A 17154-nucleotide genomic window follows, 5' to 3' on the forward strand; every position below is an offset into this window, starting at 1 on the left:
ATAAATGGGCTCCCCATCAGCAGCAGGCAAAGTGAATTCCAATATTGGGTGGTTACACTTCTAGGCTCAAGCAATCCTGCTGTCCGGCTTCCCAAAGTGCTGGGATTACAGGCGTGAGCCACCACGTCCAACTAGAACAAACGTTTTCTTAAAAGCAACTCAGATATTTAAATATTATTTAAAACTGTTTCTAGACAAATCGGAGTGACTTTGGGACAAGAATATGGTCGCGGGACTTTGAACTCAGGCAGTGAAGACACCTATGAGCCATCAGTGGGGTCCTACGGCAGCCGCGGAACTGTTCTGCCTTGCAGGCGAAAGTGTGGTCAGCTATATCGGAGCGCCATGGGGGCCTGAGTGGCGCATCTGCGCAGGCGCCGGGCTCCTAAGTATACCCAGGAACTGACCCTGATCTCTCTTTTCGCGGTTAGACATGGTAAGTGTGAGTCTGTCGCTGCTGTCCTGATGGGTTGGTAGCAGACAGGGTAGGGTAGGGTTGAGTAGGGTTAAGCACACTGGTCACCTTAGGATTGGTTTCCTGGTGCTGGAGAATGATTAAGACACAGGCCTTGGAAGATTTTTTGAGTGTGAAATATTACTCAGCATTTTTTTGCAGACCTCGCGGGCAATGCCGCTTCTGATTTTATCCAGGCCTTCTGTAGGGAGGACCTGTTAGAGTTGAGCAGCCCGATTTCTTAACCCCTCTAAAAAGCTGGGGCTGATTGGTGGGGTTTTTTTTTTTTTTTTTTTGGAGGGGGGTGTCAAAAATTTCTTTAAAATCGTTAGTGATGTGGTCTCGCTTTAAGATTTTTAGTGGGATCAGAGGAAAATTCGGTACTTAATCACTTCCGGTAATCTTCATGACCTATTATAATGACTGCTGTGTACTCTCAATGAGGAAGATATAGATACGAAAAGAACTAGAGCCGCATCACGTGGGGACTTCTGCAAATACAGAGACTCAGATTAAAGGTGGAGAAGATGGAGCTAAAGGAACTACTTATTTAATACATTTGAACAACTTTTGGGGTACTTAGAAGGTGCTTTGAAACCTGCATTTGATTAAGCAAGAATTCGCTTGCAAATTAAGGGCTAGTTAGATTTAAATATATATATATATATATATATATATATATATATATATGCTCTCTGCCATGTGTAAACCATAAGTTGTCCTGAAATGATAGGCTTTGATATTCTATGGTGTTTATTTTTTACTTACCTTTTTGAATGAAAAGTGAACAACGAGCAATGCTGGTGGTAATTTTTTGGGTCAATGATGAGCTGGCATGTATTCTGAATCTAAAGTTGATTATTAATACTTTAGCTCTAGAATTACTCTGAGACCTGAAAATTACCTGAATCGTGACTAAGATGGAGCTCGAATGACTTAAGTTCTTTTTTGTTAGATACAATTTTTTTTTTTCTTTTTGGTTTTGTTTTTGAGTCGGGGTCTCCCGTCGCCCAGGATGGAGTGCAGTGGTACAACCTCAGTTCACTACAGCCTTAATTTTCCAGCCTCAAGCGATCTTCTACCTCAGCCTCCCTAGTTAGTTACAATTTTTAAATGGAACATTTTCCTATTACAAAATGAAACGAAGTGAAAATTGAGATGTATGTTGAATCTATGCTGTGGGGCAGAAGAACATTGTAGAGGTAAACATTGATGGATTGCTGCTTTTTTATTTTGAAAGGGCACTCCACAGAAGGATGTTGTTATCAAGTCAGATGCACCAGACACCCTATTATTGGAGAAACATGCAGATTATATCGCATCCTATGGCTCAAAGAAAGATGATTATGTATGTATGATTTTATGTTGGAAAGTTTATTTTAAAGAAGTGTGACAGTCATAAGCAGTGATACAGTATTTATTTTTTATGTCTTAAAATGGCATCCAACTCCATGCAGAGAACTGAGGATGTACTTTGCCTTTGAACTTCAATTAAGTGTGCTTTGGACTCTGAGATTGTGGGCTTATTAGAATCGCAGTATTCACTTATACTGAGAGGGCTTGCCAGACAAAGTAGGTAAGGGTTTGAGGTACAAAACGGGTTTCCCTTTTTGTTGTTAGGAGTAATACTTTCAAGGTCAATGATGTTTTGGCATGTATTATCTGAATCTATTGCTGATGTGTAATAACACTTTAGCTCTAGAATTACTCTGAGACCTTGAAAAAGTTTTACCTTAAATTTTTAAATTTTGAGGAAAACTCTGGGACAATCTTAGCAAAAAGTAATAAACAACTTAGTTAAGAGTAAATGTTTTTCCCTGTAGTATCCAAACTCAGTTGTCTTAAGCTTATCTACCTATTTGTCGGATGTATGTATTAATTTTTTACTTAAGTGTTAGGTTCCCATAACCTTGAAAATACTCTAGGCCGGGCGCGGTGGCTCAAGCCTGTAATCCCAGCACTTTGGGAGGCCGAGACGGGCGGATCATGAGGTCAGGAGATCGAGACCATCCTGGCTAACACAGTGAAACCCCGTCTCCACTAAAAAAATACAAAAAACTAGCCGGGCGAGGTGGCGGGCGCCTGTAGTCCCAGCTACTCGGAGGCTGAGGCAGGAGAATGGCGTGAACCCGGGAGGCGGAGCTTGCAGTGAGCTGAGATCCGACCACTGCACTCCACCCTGGGCGACAGAGCGAGACTCCGTCTCAAAAAAAAAAAAAAAAGAAAATACTCTAGTAGCAACGTTGAAAATACTCTAGTAGCAATCATGGAGTTAAGGCCATATGGATGGGGCTGAACTCGTTTCTGCCTTTATCTGCTATCTATGCCCTGAATTTGGGTTAGTAGCAAATTAAAGATGCACCACCTGTTAAAAAAAACTTCTTTTTTTCTTTTTGGGAGATATAACCTCACTTTGTTGCCCAGACTGGAGGACAGCGGTGCAATCTGGGTTCACTGCAACCTCCACCTCCTGGGTTTAAGTGAGCCACCTCAATAGCTGGGATTACAGGCACATTCTACCACGCCCAGCTAGTTTTTGTGTTTTTGGTAGAGATGGAGTTTTGCTATGTTGGCCAGAGTGGTCTCAAACTCCTGACCTCAAGTGATCCGTCTGCCCGAGCTTCCCAAAGTACTGGGATTACAGGCAGGAGCCACCACCCAGCCACAAAACTTCTTAAAATGTAATGCATTGTTGAGTGTGGGAAAAATTTGTTTCTGGAATCCTAATACTAATTTTCGTCTATCATTGATTAGCCACTGTTTTATCTGGGCATAGACGTCTTTAGAATGTTTAGGGCATTTTGGCTTTTCATGAAGTTACATAATTTACTAATATATAATAAGTTTTGTACAGAGTCCACGTTAAAATAGATGTCTGCTAAATATAGTATAGGTACTCAGAAAGAAATACTGTCCCTGAACTTCACTGATGAAAAAGGTAGACGCTTTTCTGTCTTTGGCTCATGGGAGAAACTAATGCCCTGTTTGTATTGTCAGCCATAGACGAACTAATCCTGTGCCTCTCAGATAATTGTTTTTTTTCTGATTAATAGTTGTGTCTGAAGATGGCTTCTAACATTGAGCAGCACAAATTTTAAACTTAATACTGATTAGTACCATTAAGGTCAGGAGAGGTAAAAATAGCAGCATGGCTAATAAGTTAGCTTTGTATTTGATCTCTTCATAACCTGTTACCAGTTCAAACTGACACATTTAAGAAATTGTGTATTATTTTAGGAATACTGTATGTCTGAGTATTTAAGAATGAGTGGCATCTATTGGGGTCTGACAGTAATGGATCTCATGGGACAACTTCATCGCATGAATAGAGAAGAGATTCTGGCATTTATTAAGTCTTGCCAACATGAATGTGGTGGAATAAGTGCTAGTATCGGACATGATCCTCATCTTTTATACACTCTTAGTGCTGTCCAGGTAAATACTAATTAAAATTGCAACGATCTTGATAGTGTGTTCTCTTACTTCAGAGTTCGAAATTGAAACTTAGGATTTGGTCAAAAAGTTTTGTTACAAATGAAGCTGTCCTACAAGGTCAATGATGTAATGGCATGTATTAGCTGAATCCAAAATTGATGTGAGTTTCTAAAATTACACTGAGACCTTGGAGGGTAAAATTTTTATCTTCAGTATGTGTAAATACTGTTAAATAGATAAGTGGATCTATTTGATTTTGGTATTAGTGAACATCTGCCTGGTGGTTTAAAGTCTTTCTGTGCTGGGTGCTGAGATGGGAAGATCAGGACTTTGTGTGTATGTGAGTTAGTATACTTGAGTATCTTGGAATGCCAAGTTAAAATTTATATGTAGAAAAATTGTACTTTAAAGATTTGGGTTTTGATAATATCTAATTTTAACAGGAGAGTCTGCATATTTGAGAAAAGGCTATACACAGAGACAAAAGGACTGCTTGGCAACTTAAAAAGAGTTGAGCATAAGATCATTAGAATAAACCTGAAAGGGGTATTTACCTAATACTTGTCTTTATTGCAGATTCTTACACTGTATGACAGTATTAATGTTATCGACGTAAATAAAGTTGTGGAATATGTTAAAGGTCTACAGAAAGAAGATGGTTCTTTTGCTGGAGATATTTGGGGTAATGTCAGATTTAGTCCATTCTACCCAAAATACCAATATTAAAATGTACTGGTTTTGCTAGTAACCAGTTTATAAGTTTTTCATCTTTTCAGGTCCCACTAAGCAGCTGGTCTAACTGGAGTTAATGGTCTGCTGGAACTTCCAGCATGCACTGTGGTAGTTATATCAGCATACAGGAGCACTGGAACAGAGGGGGCCAGTCTAAAAGATAAGGTAGGTGGAATTTTTTTTCCCCAATATTTGGTGGCTTTGTAAAGTTTTTTAAAAACTACTTGCTGGAAAGGGAAAAAACTTTTAAAAAAACTTTACAAACTTGCTGAATATTTGAGTGGAGGGAGGGAATAGAATTTTATTTGATAAATGTAGATAATCTCTGCTTTAGGGACGAACACAGTGCAGGCCAGAGAGACCAGCTGCTTCATGGGATGTGAAAAATCTACTTTTATAAAGTAGGGTAAGTTTACTTGTGTTATTAGAAATTGACTAATACTTTTGGTTCTATTGATTTTCTTGTCTTTCTGGGCATTCTTTAAGCAACTTAAGATAATTTGCTGTTACTTTTTTGTGGCAGGGTCTTGCTCTGTCCAGGCTGGAGTGCAGTGGTACAATCACTGCCCTCTGCAGCCTTGACAGTCCACGCTTGTGATCCTCAGGCCTCAGCCTCCTGAGTAGCTGGGACTATATAGGCTCATACCATCACAGGCAGCTATTTGGTTGTTTATTTATTTATTTTTTGGTGGGGGAGGCAGAGTTGCTGGGGTTGCAGAGCTCTGTTGCCCAGGCTGGAGTGCAGTGGTGCAATCTTGGCTCGCTGCAACCTCCACCTCCCAAACTCAAGCAGTTCTGCCTCAGCCTCCAGGTAGCTGAGACATGCACCACAACACCTGGCTGGCTTTTGTATTTTTAGTTGAGATGGGGTCTTCTGGCCTCGTGATCCTGCTGCCTCGGCCACCAAAAGTGCTGAGATTTCAGGCCTGAGCCACAGTGCCCAGCCCCAGCTAATTTTTTAAAAAAGATTTTTGTGGAGATGGGGTCCCGCTTTGTTACCTAGGCTAGTCTCAAACTCCTAGGCTCAAGTGATTCTCCCACCTCAGCCTCCCAAAGTGTTGGGATTATAGGCCAGAGTTACTGTGCCTGGTCAATTTGCTGTTATTTTTGACAAAGGAATTTTCTTGGGAAGTAAAGGCACTTTAGATTTAGCTTTCCTCCTGACCTCCCTAAAGTAAAAGTTAAGCTTGAACTCAATTTAAAGTAGTAGTTGTGCAAAGTTTGGTTTTAGATGACTCATGTATGATTTGGTAACACCTGCCTTGATTTGATCTCTTTTTATTGTAGGAGAAATTGATACAAGATTCTCTTTTTGTGCGGTGGCAACTTTGGCTTTGTTGGTAAGCTTTGAATATTTGATTGAAATGATTAAACTCTGGATTTTTTTTTTTTTTTTTTTTTTTTTTTTTTTTTTTGTCTGCTGAATACTCTGGAATTTCACAGGCTTTTTTTTTTTTTTTTTTTTTTTTTTTTTCCTGTTTGTAGGGGAAACTTGATGCTATTAATGTGGAAAAGGCAATTGAATTTGTTTTATCCTGTATGAACTTTGACGGTGGATTTGGTTGCAGACCAGGTTCTGAATCCCATGCTGGGCAGGTAATTTATTAACACAGATGAAAATTTATTGTCATTTTGGAAGCAAATGTAGTAAAATAGGAAAATGGGTTATTTCGGTGTTTGTCAAATACACCTAAAGTTAATGACTGTAATATGGCATCTTACATAAGAATTGCTTAGTTGCTATCATTACTTTGCTTTGTATACTATATACCTTTCTCTGTCAGTGGATCCCTCTGACCTGAGCAAACATAAGTGGGTTCGTAAGCACCAAAACACATTTTTTTCCACTAGTTTTTCAATAACCATACAGATAAAAAAACACACACACACATTTTTCTTTCTGCCCTGAGATAAATGATGAACCTCCTTTCTTGTGTCAGAGAACACTGAATATGTGAATAACTGATTTACTAACCATGAAGAAATTTTGACAATAATATTTCAGTACAGAATTGCATACCAGTAATAGTTTGCTTGGTTTTGTTCAGATATGTGGTATTAATACGTGTTTGGAATTTTAAGTGTCAGATCAAGAAGAAAACCTTAAGATATAAAGTAGTGTTTTAATAATTTGAGTAGTTATATCACTTTTACTGTCAAGGAATTATTATACACATGTACTTTATGTCTGTAATTTTAGATCTATTGTTGCACAGGATTTCTGGCTATTACAAGTCAGTTGCATCAAGTAAATTCTGATTTACTTGGCTGGTGGCTTTGTGAACGACAGTTACCTTCAGGCGGGCTCAATGGAAGGCCAGAGAAGGTATTGTTTGATAAGCTGTGTTCTGCTGGCTTTAGAACCTTGAGTGAATGCTGCTGCTGCTTTGTCTTGCCTATTTCAATGTTGTAAATTGGCCATGAGCTTATTTATTACCTTTCCCTCTTGCAAATTTTCAGTAATACGTCCTACTAAAAGACTCCCCTTGGCAAAAGTAGAGCCCCATGAGTTGAAATACTCATTGATCCTGATGTCCATTTCCAGACAGTCTTGTACAGGAATCTCCATGTTTAAGGACAGCTGGTTTTGGCAAATTGGATTTTTTAAAAATTAGGCTACAGAATTTTTGTTTGCAATCTTCTTATTTAACGAATACCCAGATAATTTGGTTTGGAGAGAGGATTATTATTAAATTTTCCTCCACATGATAGGTCTCTCTGTATCAGGTCTGTAAGGGACAAACAGTGAATACTCATTTGCAACTTTGTAATTTTCCTGTAGAGCAAGTACAGCCATAAGTGGTAAGAAATGAATGGGTATGACTGTGTTCCAATTAAAATTATTATGGACAGATCTACTCATATTTCATATGTCAGATTTTTTTTTTTTTTGAGGTGGAATCTTGCTCTGTTGCCCAGGCTGGAGTGAAGTGGCGCCATCTCAGTTCACTGCAACCTCTGCCCCCAGGTTCAAGCAGTTCTCCTGCCTCAGCCTCCCGAACAGCTGGGACTACAGGCGCATGGCTAATTTTTGTACTTTTATTAGAGATGGGGTTACATCATATTGGCCAGGCTGGTCTCGAACTCCTGACTTTGTGATCCACCTGCCTCAGCCTCCCATACTGCTGGGATTACAGGCGTGAGCCACTGCGCCTGACCCAGGACTATTTTTTAATGATTTACAAATGTAAAATCTATTCCTACACGATAGTCTAGATTTGACTCAAGGATTGTAGCTTGCTGTGCCCCTGCCCTCTGAATGGGACGTGATGGCACAGTAGCTGGGATTACAGGCATATGCCACCACGCCCATCTAATTTTGTATTTTTAGTAGAGATGAGGTTTCACCATGTTGGTCAGGCTGGTCTCGAATCCCTGACCTCAGGTGATCCACCCTCTTCAACCTCCCAAAGTTCTGGGATTACAGGCATGAGCCACCGTGCTCGGCCTGTATTTTTATTTTTAAACCTCAGGTTTTCTGAATAACAATGGGCAGAGAAACACCCGCAGTTGCTGTCTACAATAGAGTGGAATAAAAAACCTGAGGAACTGTCAACAGAAAAATGGGTGGCCGTGCCAGGGCCTGCATTTGCTCACAATCTAGGGCGGCTTCTTAATGGGTCTATGCATTATTCAGGGATCTCATTAAAATGCAGCCTTGCGTGGGATTTTCTTCCTTACAGACTTACGTCACCATATTTTGAAGAGCTAGGGTTTAGTTGAATTTTAAGCACGTGTGTACCCACCTGGACAGTGTGGGTAGAAAAACAGAACTGTACCCACGGATTTCATGATTATACTACTAGTTTCTTGGTTAAGGGGCTGAGTTAGGCATTCGTTGCAGATAGAAACAAGGTAGATGCATGCTTATCAGTGAGTACTGAGATATTTAGCATGGTTACCTATGAATTGGAGTTTGGTCTCTTCTTACCCATTAATTGATTATCTTTCATTCTAAGCAAGTATTTCATACCCTGCATGTCAGTATATCCCTGGATTTCGTCCCTCCACATGGTTTGACACTTAGAACATCACATTACCTAAGAGTGAGACTTAGTCCACTTTTAAATTGTTCTCAAAATTAGGGAAATAAAAGAGAATGAAATTGTGGCAACTTTTTTCCCTCCTAGTTACCAGATGTATGCTATTCATGGTGGGTCCTGGCTTCCCTAAAGATAATTGGAAGACTTCATTGGATTGATAGAGAGAAACTGCGTAATTTCATTTTAGCATGTCAAGATGAAGAAACGGGGGGATTTGCAGACAGGCCAGGAGATATGGCAAGTAATATTTCTGACATATGTGTATAAATTATTTCAGTGTCGCATTCCTTCATGGTTCCATGGATTTCCAGGGTGGTATTCCAAGTGTTGCTTTGAAAGCAGTATTTTTTTCTATTTATTGTAGAATGTGTGAAGGATATAGAACAATCTTAAAGAAATTTCTTCTCGCCTATTGCTAACAAAATTAGTATATGGTAAAGGTCAGGTATTAATGATTTGAAGTTAAAGAAGTTTTCATTTTGTAATCTGTATATAAATTCTTTTTTAAATAGGTGGATCCTTTTCATACTTTATTTGGAATTGCTGGATTGTCACTTTTGGGAGAAGAACAGATTAAACCTGTTAATCCTGTCTTTTGCATGCCTGAAGAAGTGCTTCAGAGAGTGAATGTTCAGCCTGAGCTAGTGAGCTAGATTCATTAAAGTGAAAGCTGCATAGTATAGTTTTGCCATTTTAACATTTCTGTATTTGAAGTGCTTATTAAATCTAAAAATGACTACTGTTAATATTTTGTATATTGTGTTAAATTAATTTTAATAAATTATATAATTATACATATTGTAAAATAAAGACCTGTATTTTATTTTCTGCTTTTTATTCTGAAGTCCTGTTATTCTGACTACAGTTTTTTGTGTATAATTTTGTGTCTGTTATTTATGTTCAGTAACTGAGCTAACGTAGAAGAACTTTAGATTTCTACTTGATTTTTCCCCCATGTATACCTTCCATGTGTTCAATAGCAAGTTGATGTAAAATGATTTGTCAACAAGAATGTTAACTGATGAAAGTGGATAGAACCCATACATGAATTAAATGATGCACAAAATAAATGGCTGTTGAAATTTGGAAATGATTCATAGGTTTGAATATGGTTATTCTGAATTGGTCACAGACTTAGGTTAAATGGCAGTCTACCATCTTAAAATGGGGTTGTGATTTGGACTGTACATGTTTTTTTAGCATTTTATATATCAGAATTACCCAAGGAAGGGGTTATCTTCAAATAAGGAAACACTAACAGTTAAGTTGATGGTTGCCACAGTATTTTTTTACACCTATCTTTTTCTTAAAAAGCTAAAATGGGTACAATTCACTTTTTTTTTTTTTTTTTGAGACAGTCTGTTGGGCAGGCTGGAGTGCAGCAGCACGATCTCGGCTCGCTGCAACTTCTCCCTGCCGGGTTCAAGCAATTCTGCCCCAGCCTCCTGAGTAGCTGGGACTACAGCCTCACACCACCATGCCCGGCTAATTTTTTTGTTATTTTAGTAGAGACGGGGTTTCACCATTCTGGTCGGCTGGTCTCAAGCTCCTGACTTCGTGATCCGCCCTCCTCGGCCTCCCAAAGTGCTGGGATTACAGGCATGAGCCACCACGCCCTGCCTAAAATGGGCACAATTACTCTTTAGGGGTTTACAGTTTTGGTGAAAATGAGGTATTCTCTGTTTTTAAGTTTTATTTTTTAGAGACAGGGTCTTCCTTTGTTCCCCAGGCTGGAGTGTAGTAGTGTAGTCACAGCTCACTGCAACTTTAAACTCCTGGGCTCAAGCAGTCCTTCCACCTCAGCCTCTTCAGTACCAGGGACTACAGGCACCTGTCACCATGCCCACTATGTCCAGCTGATTTTTTAATTTTGGGGGCACGTAGTGTCTTCCCCAGGCTGGTCTCCTGAGGTGGAGTGATCCTGTGGCCTCAGTCTCCCAAAGTGCTAGGATTACAGGCAGGAGCCACCGTTCCCAATCTGAAAATAAGGTTTTTTGATGGAAATTGTGATTTTCTCAAGTATGTTTGGAATATCCTGTGCAATAATTATTCCAAGAACAGAGACGTTCTTGAGGACTGTTGCCATTGCATGTGGGTAAACTGCTGTGCATAACTGGTTTATTGAGATACTCAACAGTGACAGGATTTCAGTAGTGGTGTAAGTTAATGCCTTCTAATAACTTCTATATGACAGTATCCAGATAATTGCATCATGTTTAATTCATGGATCTCTGGTAAGTTGGTACTATTGGCCTTATTTAAGGAATTTTCTAAAGGTCACCATTGCAAAGCTGGAGTTTGAACTTCTAGTGTGCTATTAACTGATTTATATGTTAGAAACCACAGTACTAGAAATTGGTGGATGGGGAACTGTTAACTGGGAAATTCTACCCAGTTAGTCTTTCCCTGTTTCGTACTCTACTATGCACACGGCCATGCGCACACTGTCTTGTGATAATATAACTAGATATTTCCTATATTTGATCACAAGATCAACTTTAGGTGAGTTATACTGTGTGAGCATTACATGTTCTCATTGTGTCAAAGGCACTGGGTGTACTGTGTTGGGTGGTTTCTACATTTCAAGATAAGCTAGTATGCTTGGATGTGTGGGAAATGCATGTATCATTTTGCAATAAGGGAGATTGGGTGCTGTGAGAATAATGAGACTAACAAATTGGGTGGTAATTGATGGGCCTTGCAGAGTTCTGGTCAGTCTGATACCTGCAGGCTGAGGAGGTTCCAGTGAGGTTCATGTGGAAAGTGATGGGTTTGGGAATGGCTGGAAGCAGGGTCGTAGAACTGAAGCACGTGAATCCATGTGGAAAGCTGAGGCTGCATGCGCCTGCGCAGTGCAGCTTAGTGCGTCCGCGCGCAGTTCTCCCGCCCTTTCCAGCTGCGCAGCTTCTGTAGTTGGGCTACGCGAGGGGGCGCTCAGAAACCTCACACTTCTCCGGTCAGGGAAGGTTTGGGAGGATGCTGAGGCCTGAGATCTCATCAACCTCGCCTTCTGCCCCAGCGGTTTCCCCGTCGTCGGGAGAAACCCGCTCACCACAGGGTCCCCGCTACAATTTCAGACTCCAGGAGACTCCTCAGAGCCGCCCTTCAGCCCGGTGGTCTCTGCATCCACCCCTCCCAGCACGTCAGGAGCCGCGGGCGACCGGAGCAGCAGCAGCAGCCTCCCCTGCCCCGCGCCAGGCTCCCGGCCAGCTCAAGGCAAGGAGTGGTTGGGTGGAGGAGTCTCCTTGAGGCTAGAGGCCAGCAGTTCATGGAGGCTCAGGGACACGTGCGTGGTGGTTACCACAGTGAAGTTCAGTTGTGGTTTGGTTGGGGCGTGAGATCAGAGTGCCCAGGGAATTTGGTCTGGGTGATTAGAAGCCTTGACTTTTCAAATTGGTTCTATTGCAAGACCTTGATTGTGGATGGCTCAGTTCTGAGGAAGGCTGAAGTATCCCATATAACGTCCCTCACAGTGTCTGACAAACGACAGTTTGTGTGTGAGTTTGCTGATAGAAGTGGTGAGCTGATCTTTGATTGCTGAATTTAATTATCCAAATCCTGCTGGGGGGGGGTAAAATAGAATAAATTGAACATTTCATCTAATTCAGGAAAATAATATGTTTAGTATTAAAAGATGTGGGCTGGGCGGTGGCTGACGCCTGTAATCCCAACACTTTGGGAAGCCGAGGTGGACGGATCACTTGACGCCGGGAGTTCTTTCTACACCAGCCTGGCCAACATGGTGAACCTCCCAACCCCATCCCCCATCTCTACTAAAAATACAAAAATTATCTGGGTGTGGTGGTGCATGATTGTGGTCCTAGCTACTCAGGAGGCTGAGGTGGGAGGATGGCGAGTCCAGGAAGTCGAGGCTGCCGTGAGCCGAGATCGCGCCACTGCATTTCAGCCTGGGTGACACAGTGAGACCCTGACTCAAAACAAACAAACAAAAAAGATGCATGTCCTTCACATCATTTATTATTTTACTAGTCTCTATTCATGACAAAGCATCACCATTTTTCACACACGATTGCAACACAATGGTAAAGTAACAAATACCAACTCCAGTGGTCATTTTTCAGTTCATCTCATGTGACCTTTCTGCTGCATTTAATGTTCTTAATTTCTTTATTTTTAGAAACAGAGTCTCGCTATGTTGCCCAGGCTGGTCTCAAACTCCTGGCCTCAAGTGCTCCTCCTGCCTTGCTCTCCCCAATCATCGGAATTACAGGCATGAGCCACCACTGCCTGGCCTATATTTTATGTTCTTGACTGGTCTTCTCTTAAACTCTCTTAATTTGGCTTCCTTGATTCCACTTGCGCCTGTTTTTCTGCTTCCTCCTAGAGAATTGCTATACTCACCTTTGTTCCCAAATTATGGGCATGTCATTAAAGCTTTTTTCTTCCTAGGCCACTTCTACCTAGATGTGAATATCTCCACAACTCAGATCTCATCTACACTCCAGCCTTATTTCAGACTGTCTTCTGAAGTTTTTATTGATGAACTAATGGATACCTTAAACTCACTATATGATTAATTAAATTCCTCTCTGCATTTTTTTTTTTTTTTTTTGAGACAGAGTCTTGCTCTGTTGCACAGGCTGGAGTGCAGTGGCATGATCATGACTCACTGCAGCCTCAAATTCCTGGGCTCAAGCGATCCTCCCACCTCAGCCTCCCGAGCAGCTGGGACCAAGGTGTGTGCCCCTACAGACGGCAATTTTTAAAATTTTTTTATAGAGACAGTATCTTCCTACGTTGCCCAGACTGGTCTCGAACTTCTAGGCTCAAGCGATCCTCCTGCCTCAGCCTCCCAAAATTATGGGATTACAGGCGTGAGCCACTGCACCTAGCCCTCAAACTCCTAAGTGTTCTTCCGTCCTTCTAGCTTACTTACTGTACCACTTACTTATGTTGAAAATGATCTTATCATGTCCCTTGCCACTTAAATCAGTAGACCTGTATCTGCAGGTAAAAGATCAAACTCTTTGAAGGATAGCCAAAGCAATTGGGATCGGTTTCTAATCTTTACAGATTTATCCCCCATCATTTCTTAATATTTATCCTCCTTTCTAACAAAGCTGAGCTACTTGCAATTCCTCTAAAGCAACATGTATGTTCACATTGTCAATCTAATCCCTCTCTTCATCAGATGCTTTGTCACCCACTTATTTTATCAGTAATGATAACATTCACTAATTTATATACACCTACTTTGTTCTGGCTTCTTACTAGGCAGATGGGATCTCTGATCCTCACAATAATTCTGCAGAGTAGATTTCTTTTTGTTCCTGTTTTACATATAGAACCAAGGCCCAAATAGGTGAACAAAGGTCCAAATTATGTTAGCAGCTGGGGATAATAATCTGCGCTCTCAAGGAACTTAAGGTTCAGTAGAGAAGACAGACTTAAAAATCAACAAATACACATTTAAGAGATAACTGTATTTGAAGTATTTACAATTTTTGAGGTATTTATAATTAAAGTATGGGGACAAAAGTGGGAAAAGACGTTTCACAGAGTAAGTGCACCTTGAACTGGTCTTGAAGAATAAGTATGAAGAAGAATGCCAGCCAAAGGGAAAGAGGAGAGAAGCTGGAGTGCATTCTTGAGAAAAACACATGCAAAGGAAAAGAAGATTCATGTAAAACTGCAAATAATTTTGCTTGGCTAGAGCAGGAGAGTGATCTATGTAGATAAACTTGGATGTAGATATAGTTGTGAGAATTAGATCTGGGAGACAAATTTTGCCCAGAGACCCCCATATTCAACGCGATGTCTCTGGTTTTGGTGACTGGATAGATGGTAGTAGTAGTTTCTGATACTAGGAATTTTGGAGGCAAAGCAACTTTTAGAGGGAAGATGATGAGTTCTGTTATGGACATGCTGAGTGTGAAGAGCCTGTGGGATATCCAGATATTTATATTAAGATAATTGAATATAGGAAACTAGGGCTAAGAAGAGAGAAACTTGAGGGAAATATGGATTTGAAAGTTACCAGTATGTTGGGACCAGAGTGGGGAATATGAAGATTATATAGCAAAATAGAGGTCAAGGAAGTAGGAGGAGAATTAAGACAAGTGAATGAGTTTCAAGAAAGGGCATATAGTCTAAAAGTAGTCTGAGAACAAGAAACAGCCTTCTCCATCTCCAGTTTCCCCATCTAAGTTTCTGGCAACCACTCTCTTCCTTAGCTCCCTAAAGCCTAGGAATGCTAATGGAGCACATTTTATGCTGGTTCTTTATGATAACACCCCTACACCCTGTCCACACCTTTGCAAATATTCTCTTTATCAAATTATCCCAGTTTGAGATCCACACCTTTGCAAATATTCTCTTTATCAAATTATCCCAGTTTGAGTGTATCATTAATTCCTGCTGGAACCCATATAATGAAGTTATGTTTTACCCTATGGTGAGTATGGGGAGACACATGGGAATTGTAAGAAAGAGAGATGCTGATCAGATTTGTTTTTCAGAAAGATTACTGGTGATGATTCGAAGAATAGATTAGAGAGGTGTAATACTGGAAGCAAGGAGAAGAAGTAGGAGACTTGCACAAGGACCAAAGAAGATACAGGCTTAAAATGGGCTGGGAGGAGTAGAGAGGGATTTAAATTTTAGTGATGTTAAAAAAAAGAATTCTAGGACTCAGTCACTGAATGTTAGGGTTGATGAAGGAGGAGTTGAGAATGTCTCCTAAGCTTATGACTTGAGTGACAAGGGACAAGCTGGTACAACTGACAATACTGATAATAAAGAATTAATTTTGAGGGAAAGATAGAGTTCATTTCTGGACATTTAGAATGCTGGGAAGATATCTAAAGGTTTATGCCCAAGAGATAGATACAGTGTTCTAGAGCTACATCGTCTGATAGAATATTCTGTGATAATAGAAACATTTCATACTGATGCTGTGCGATATGGTAACTAGTAGCCATATGTGGCTTTCGAGCATTTGAAAATGTTGCTAGTGTGACTGAGGAACAGAATTTAAATTGTATTTAATTTTGATTTAGTTAAATACTCACATGTGCCACTTTATTGAACAATGCAGGTATAGAGCTGAGAATGGTTTTTGCACTTTTGAAGCATTAAAAAATCAAAAGAATATTTTGTAATATTAAAATTATATGAAATTTAGAATTTAGTATATAGAAATAAAGCCATTTTAATTGAAACATAGCCATTCTCATTTATTTATGTATTATCTATGACTGCTTTTCTATGATAGTGTCAGAGCTAAGTAATTGTTACAGTGATTATATGGCCCACAAAGCCTAAAATATTTGCCATCTGGTCCTTTATTTAAAAGTTTATGGGCTGGGCATGGTGGCTCATGCCTGTAATCCCAGCACTTTGGGAGGCGAAGGTGGGCGGATCACCTGAGGCCAGGAGTTTGAGACCAGCCTGGCCAACATGACAAAACCCTGCCTCTATTAAAAATACAAAAAAAAAAAAAAAAGGAAAAAACCAGCCAGGTGTGGTTGTGCACGCCTATAATGCCAGCTACTTGGGAGGCTGAGGCAGGAGAATCGCTAGAATTTGGGAGGCAGAGGCTGCAGTAAGCTGAGATTGCGCCATTGCACTCCAGCGTGGGCAACAAGAGTGAAACTCCATCTCAAAAAAAAAAAAAAAAAGTTTATGCTGAGGCATGGTGGCTCATGCTTGTAATCTCAGTGCTTTGGGAGGCCGAAGTGGGAGGATTGCTTGAGGCCAGGAGTTTGAGATCAGCCTGGGCAACGTAGCAAGACCCTGTCTCTATAAAAAAAAAAATTAACTGTGTGTGGTGAGGTGCACCTATAGTCCATAGTTACTCAAGAGGCTGAGGCAGGAGGTTACTTGAGCCCATGAGCTTGAGGCTGCAGTGAGCTGTGATCACACTACTGCACTCCAGTCTGGGCGACAAAGTGAGACCTTGTTTTTATAAGACAGTAAAAAAGACTGGGCACGGTGGCTCCTGATTATAATCCCAGCATTTTGGGAGGCTGAGGTGGGAAGATCACTTGAGCCCAGGAGTTTGAGACCAGCCTGGGAAACATGCCAAAACCCCATCTCTACAAAAGTACAAAAAATTAGCCTGGCATGGTGGCATGAGCTTATAGTCCCAGCTACTTGGGAGGGTGAGGTAGGAGGATTGCTTGAGCCCAGCAGTTCAAGGCTGCATTTAACCAAGATTGCACCACTGCATTCCAGCCTAAGCTACAGAACGAGAATCTCACACAGAGACAAAAAGGAAAAATTAAAAGTTTAGCAACCCCTGGTTTACAGTTTAAGAGAGTAGTTACAGCTATATACGAAGGCTTGAGAGTTGTCAGAAAATAGATGTTAATAGAAACAAAGAGGAGAGATGAGATGTCTGGAGATGTATAATGTTGATTTGTGAGGGAAAGCTTAAAAGTATAGAGCCCTGGAGGCCAAAAGTTAAGAGGCAGAGGAAAAAGGAGATGGCAAAGGAAACTAAAAGCGGTTTAAAGAGAATTCAAGATA

At 40.6% G+C, this 17154-nt stretch overlaps 2 protein-coding genes and 3 non-coding genes across 6 annotated transcripts in view; all 5 read left to right on the top strand.

Moving 5' to 3' along the window:
• The first annotated feature begins 337 nt into the window (after positions 1 to 337).
• RABGGTB (Rab geranylgeranyltransferase subunit beta) lies at positions 338 to 9754 on the top strand. 2 transcript variants are annotated; one of them, XM_033225329.1, is made up of 9 exons: positions 338 to 436; positions 1695 to 1802; positions 3692 to 3889; positions 4466 to 4571; positions 5909 to 5961; positions 6107 to 6217; positions 6822 to 6947; positions 8752 to 8901; positions 9177 to 9754. In XM_033225329.1, the coding sequence occupies exons 1-9, from the start codon at positions 434 to 436 to the stop codon at positions 9315 to 9317; spliced, it is 996 nt and encodes a 331-aa protein (XP_033081220.1). In that variant the 5' UTR covers positions 338 to 433; the 3' UTR covers positions 9318 to 9754. The 2 variants fall into 2 exon arrangements, with proteins under 2 accessions (XP_033081220.1, XP_033081221.1); XM_033225330.1 differs by lacking the exon at positions 3692 to 3889.
• Positions 1272 to 1350, top strand: LOC117094060. Its single transcript, XR_004441387.1, has one exon. It is a non-coding gene; the product is annotated as a small nucleolar RNA SNORD45 (small nucleolar RNA).
• Positions 2090 to 2173, top strand: LOC117094059. The gene has a single exon (XR_004441386.1). It is a non-coding gene; the product is annotated as a small nucleolar RNA SNORD45 (small nucleolar RNA).
• Positions 4006 to 4078, top strand: LOC117094061. The gene has a single exon (XR_004441388.1). It is a non-coding gene; the product is annotated as a small nucleolar RNA SNORD45 (small nucleolar RNA).
• Positions 9755 to 11616: 1862 nt separating the features above from the next.
• Positions 11617 to 17154, top strand: part of MSH4 (mutS homolog 4) — a 127525-nt gene continuing 121987 nt past the window's right edge. The window contains 2 exon segments of the mRNA XM_033225331.1: positions 11617 to 11773; positions 11776 to 11880. Coding sequence (XP_033081222.1) covers positions 11641 to 11773; positions 11776 to 11880 — 238 coding nt within the window. The 5' untranslated portion in view covers positions 11617 to 11640.

Source organism: Trachypithecus francoisi, unplaced genomic scaffold (genome assembly GCF_009764315.1).
Source record: "Trachypithecus francoisi isolate TF-2019V2 unplaced genomic scaffold, Tfra_2.0 Lachesis_group12, whole genome shotgun sequence".
Classification (NCBI taxonomy): domain Eukaryota; kingdom Metazoa; phylum Chordata; class Mammalia; order Primates; family Cercopithecidae; genus Trachypithecus; species Trachypithecus francoisi.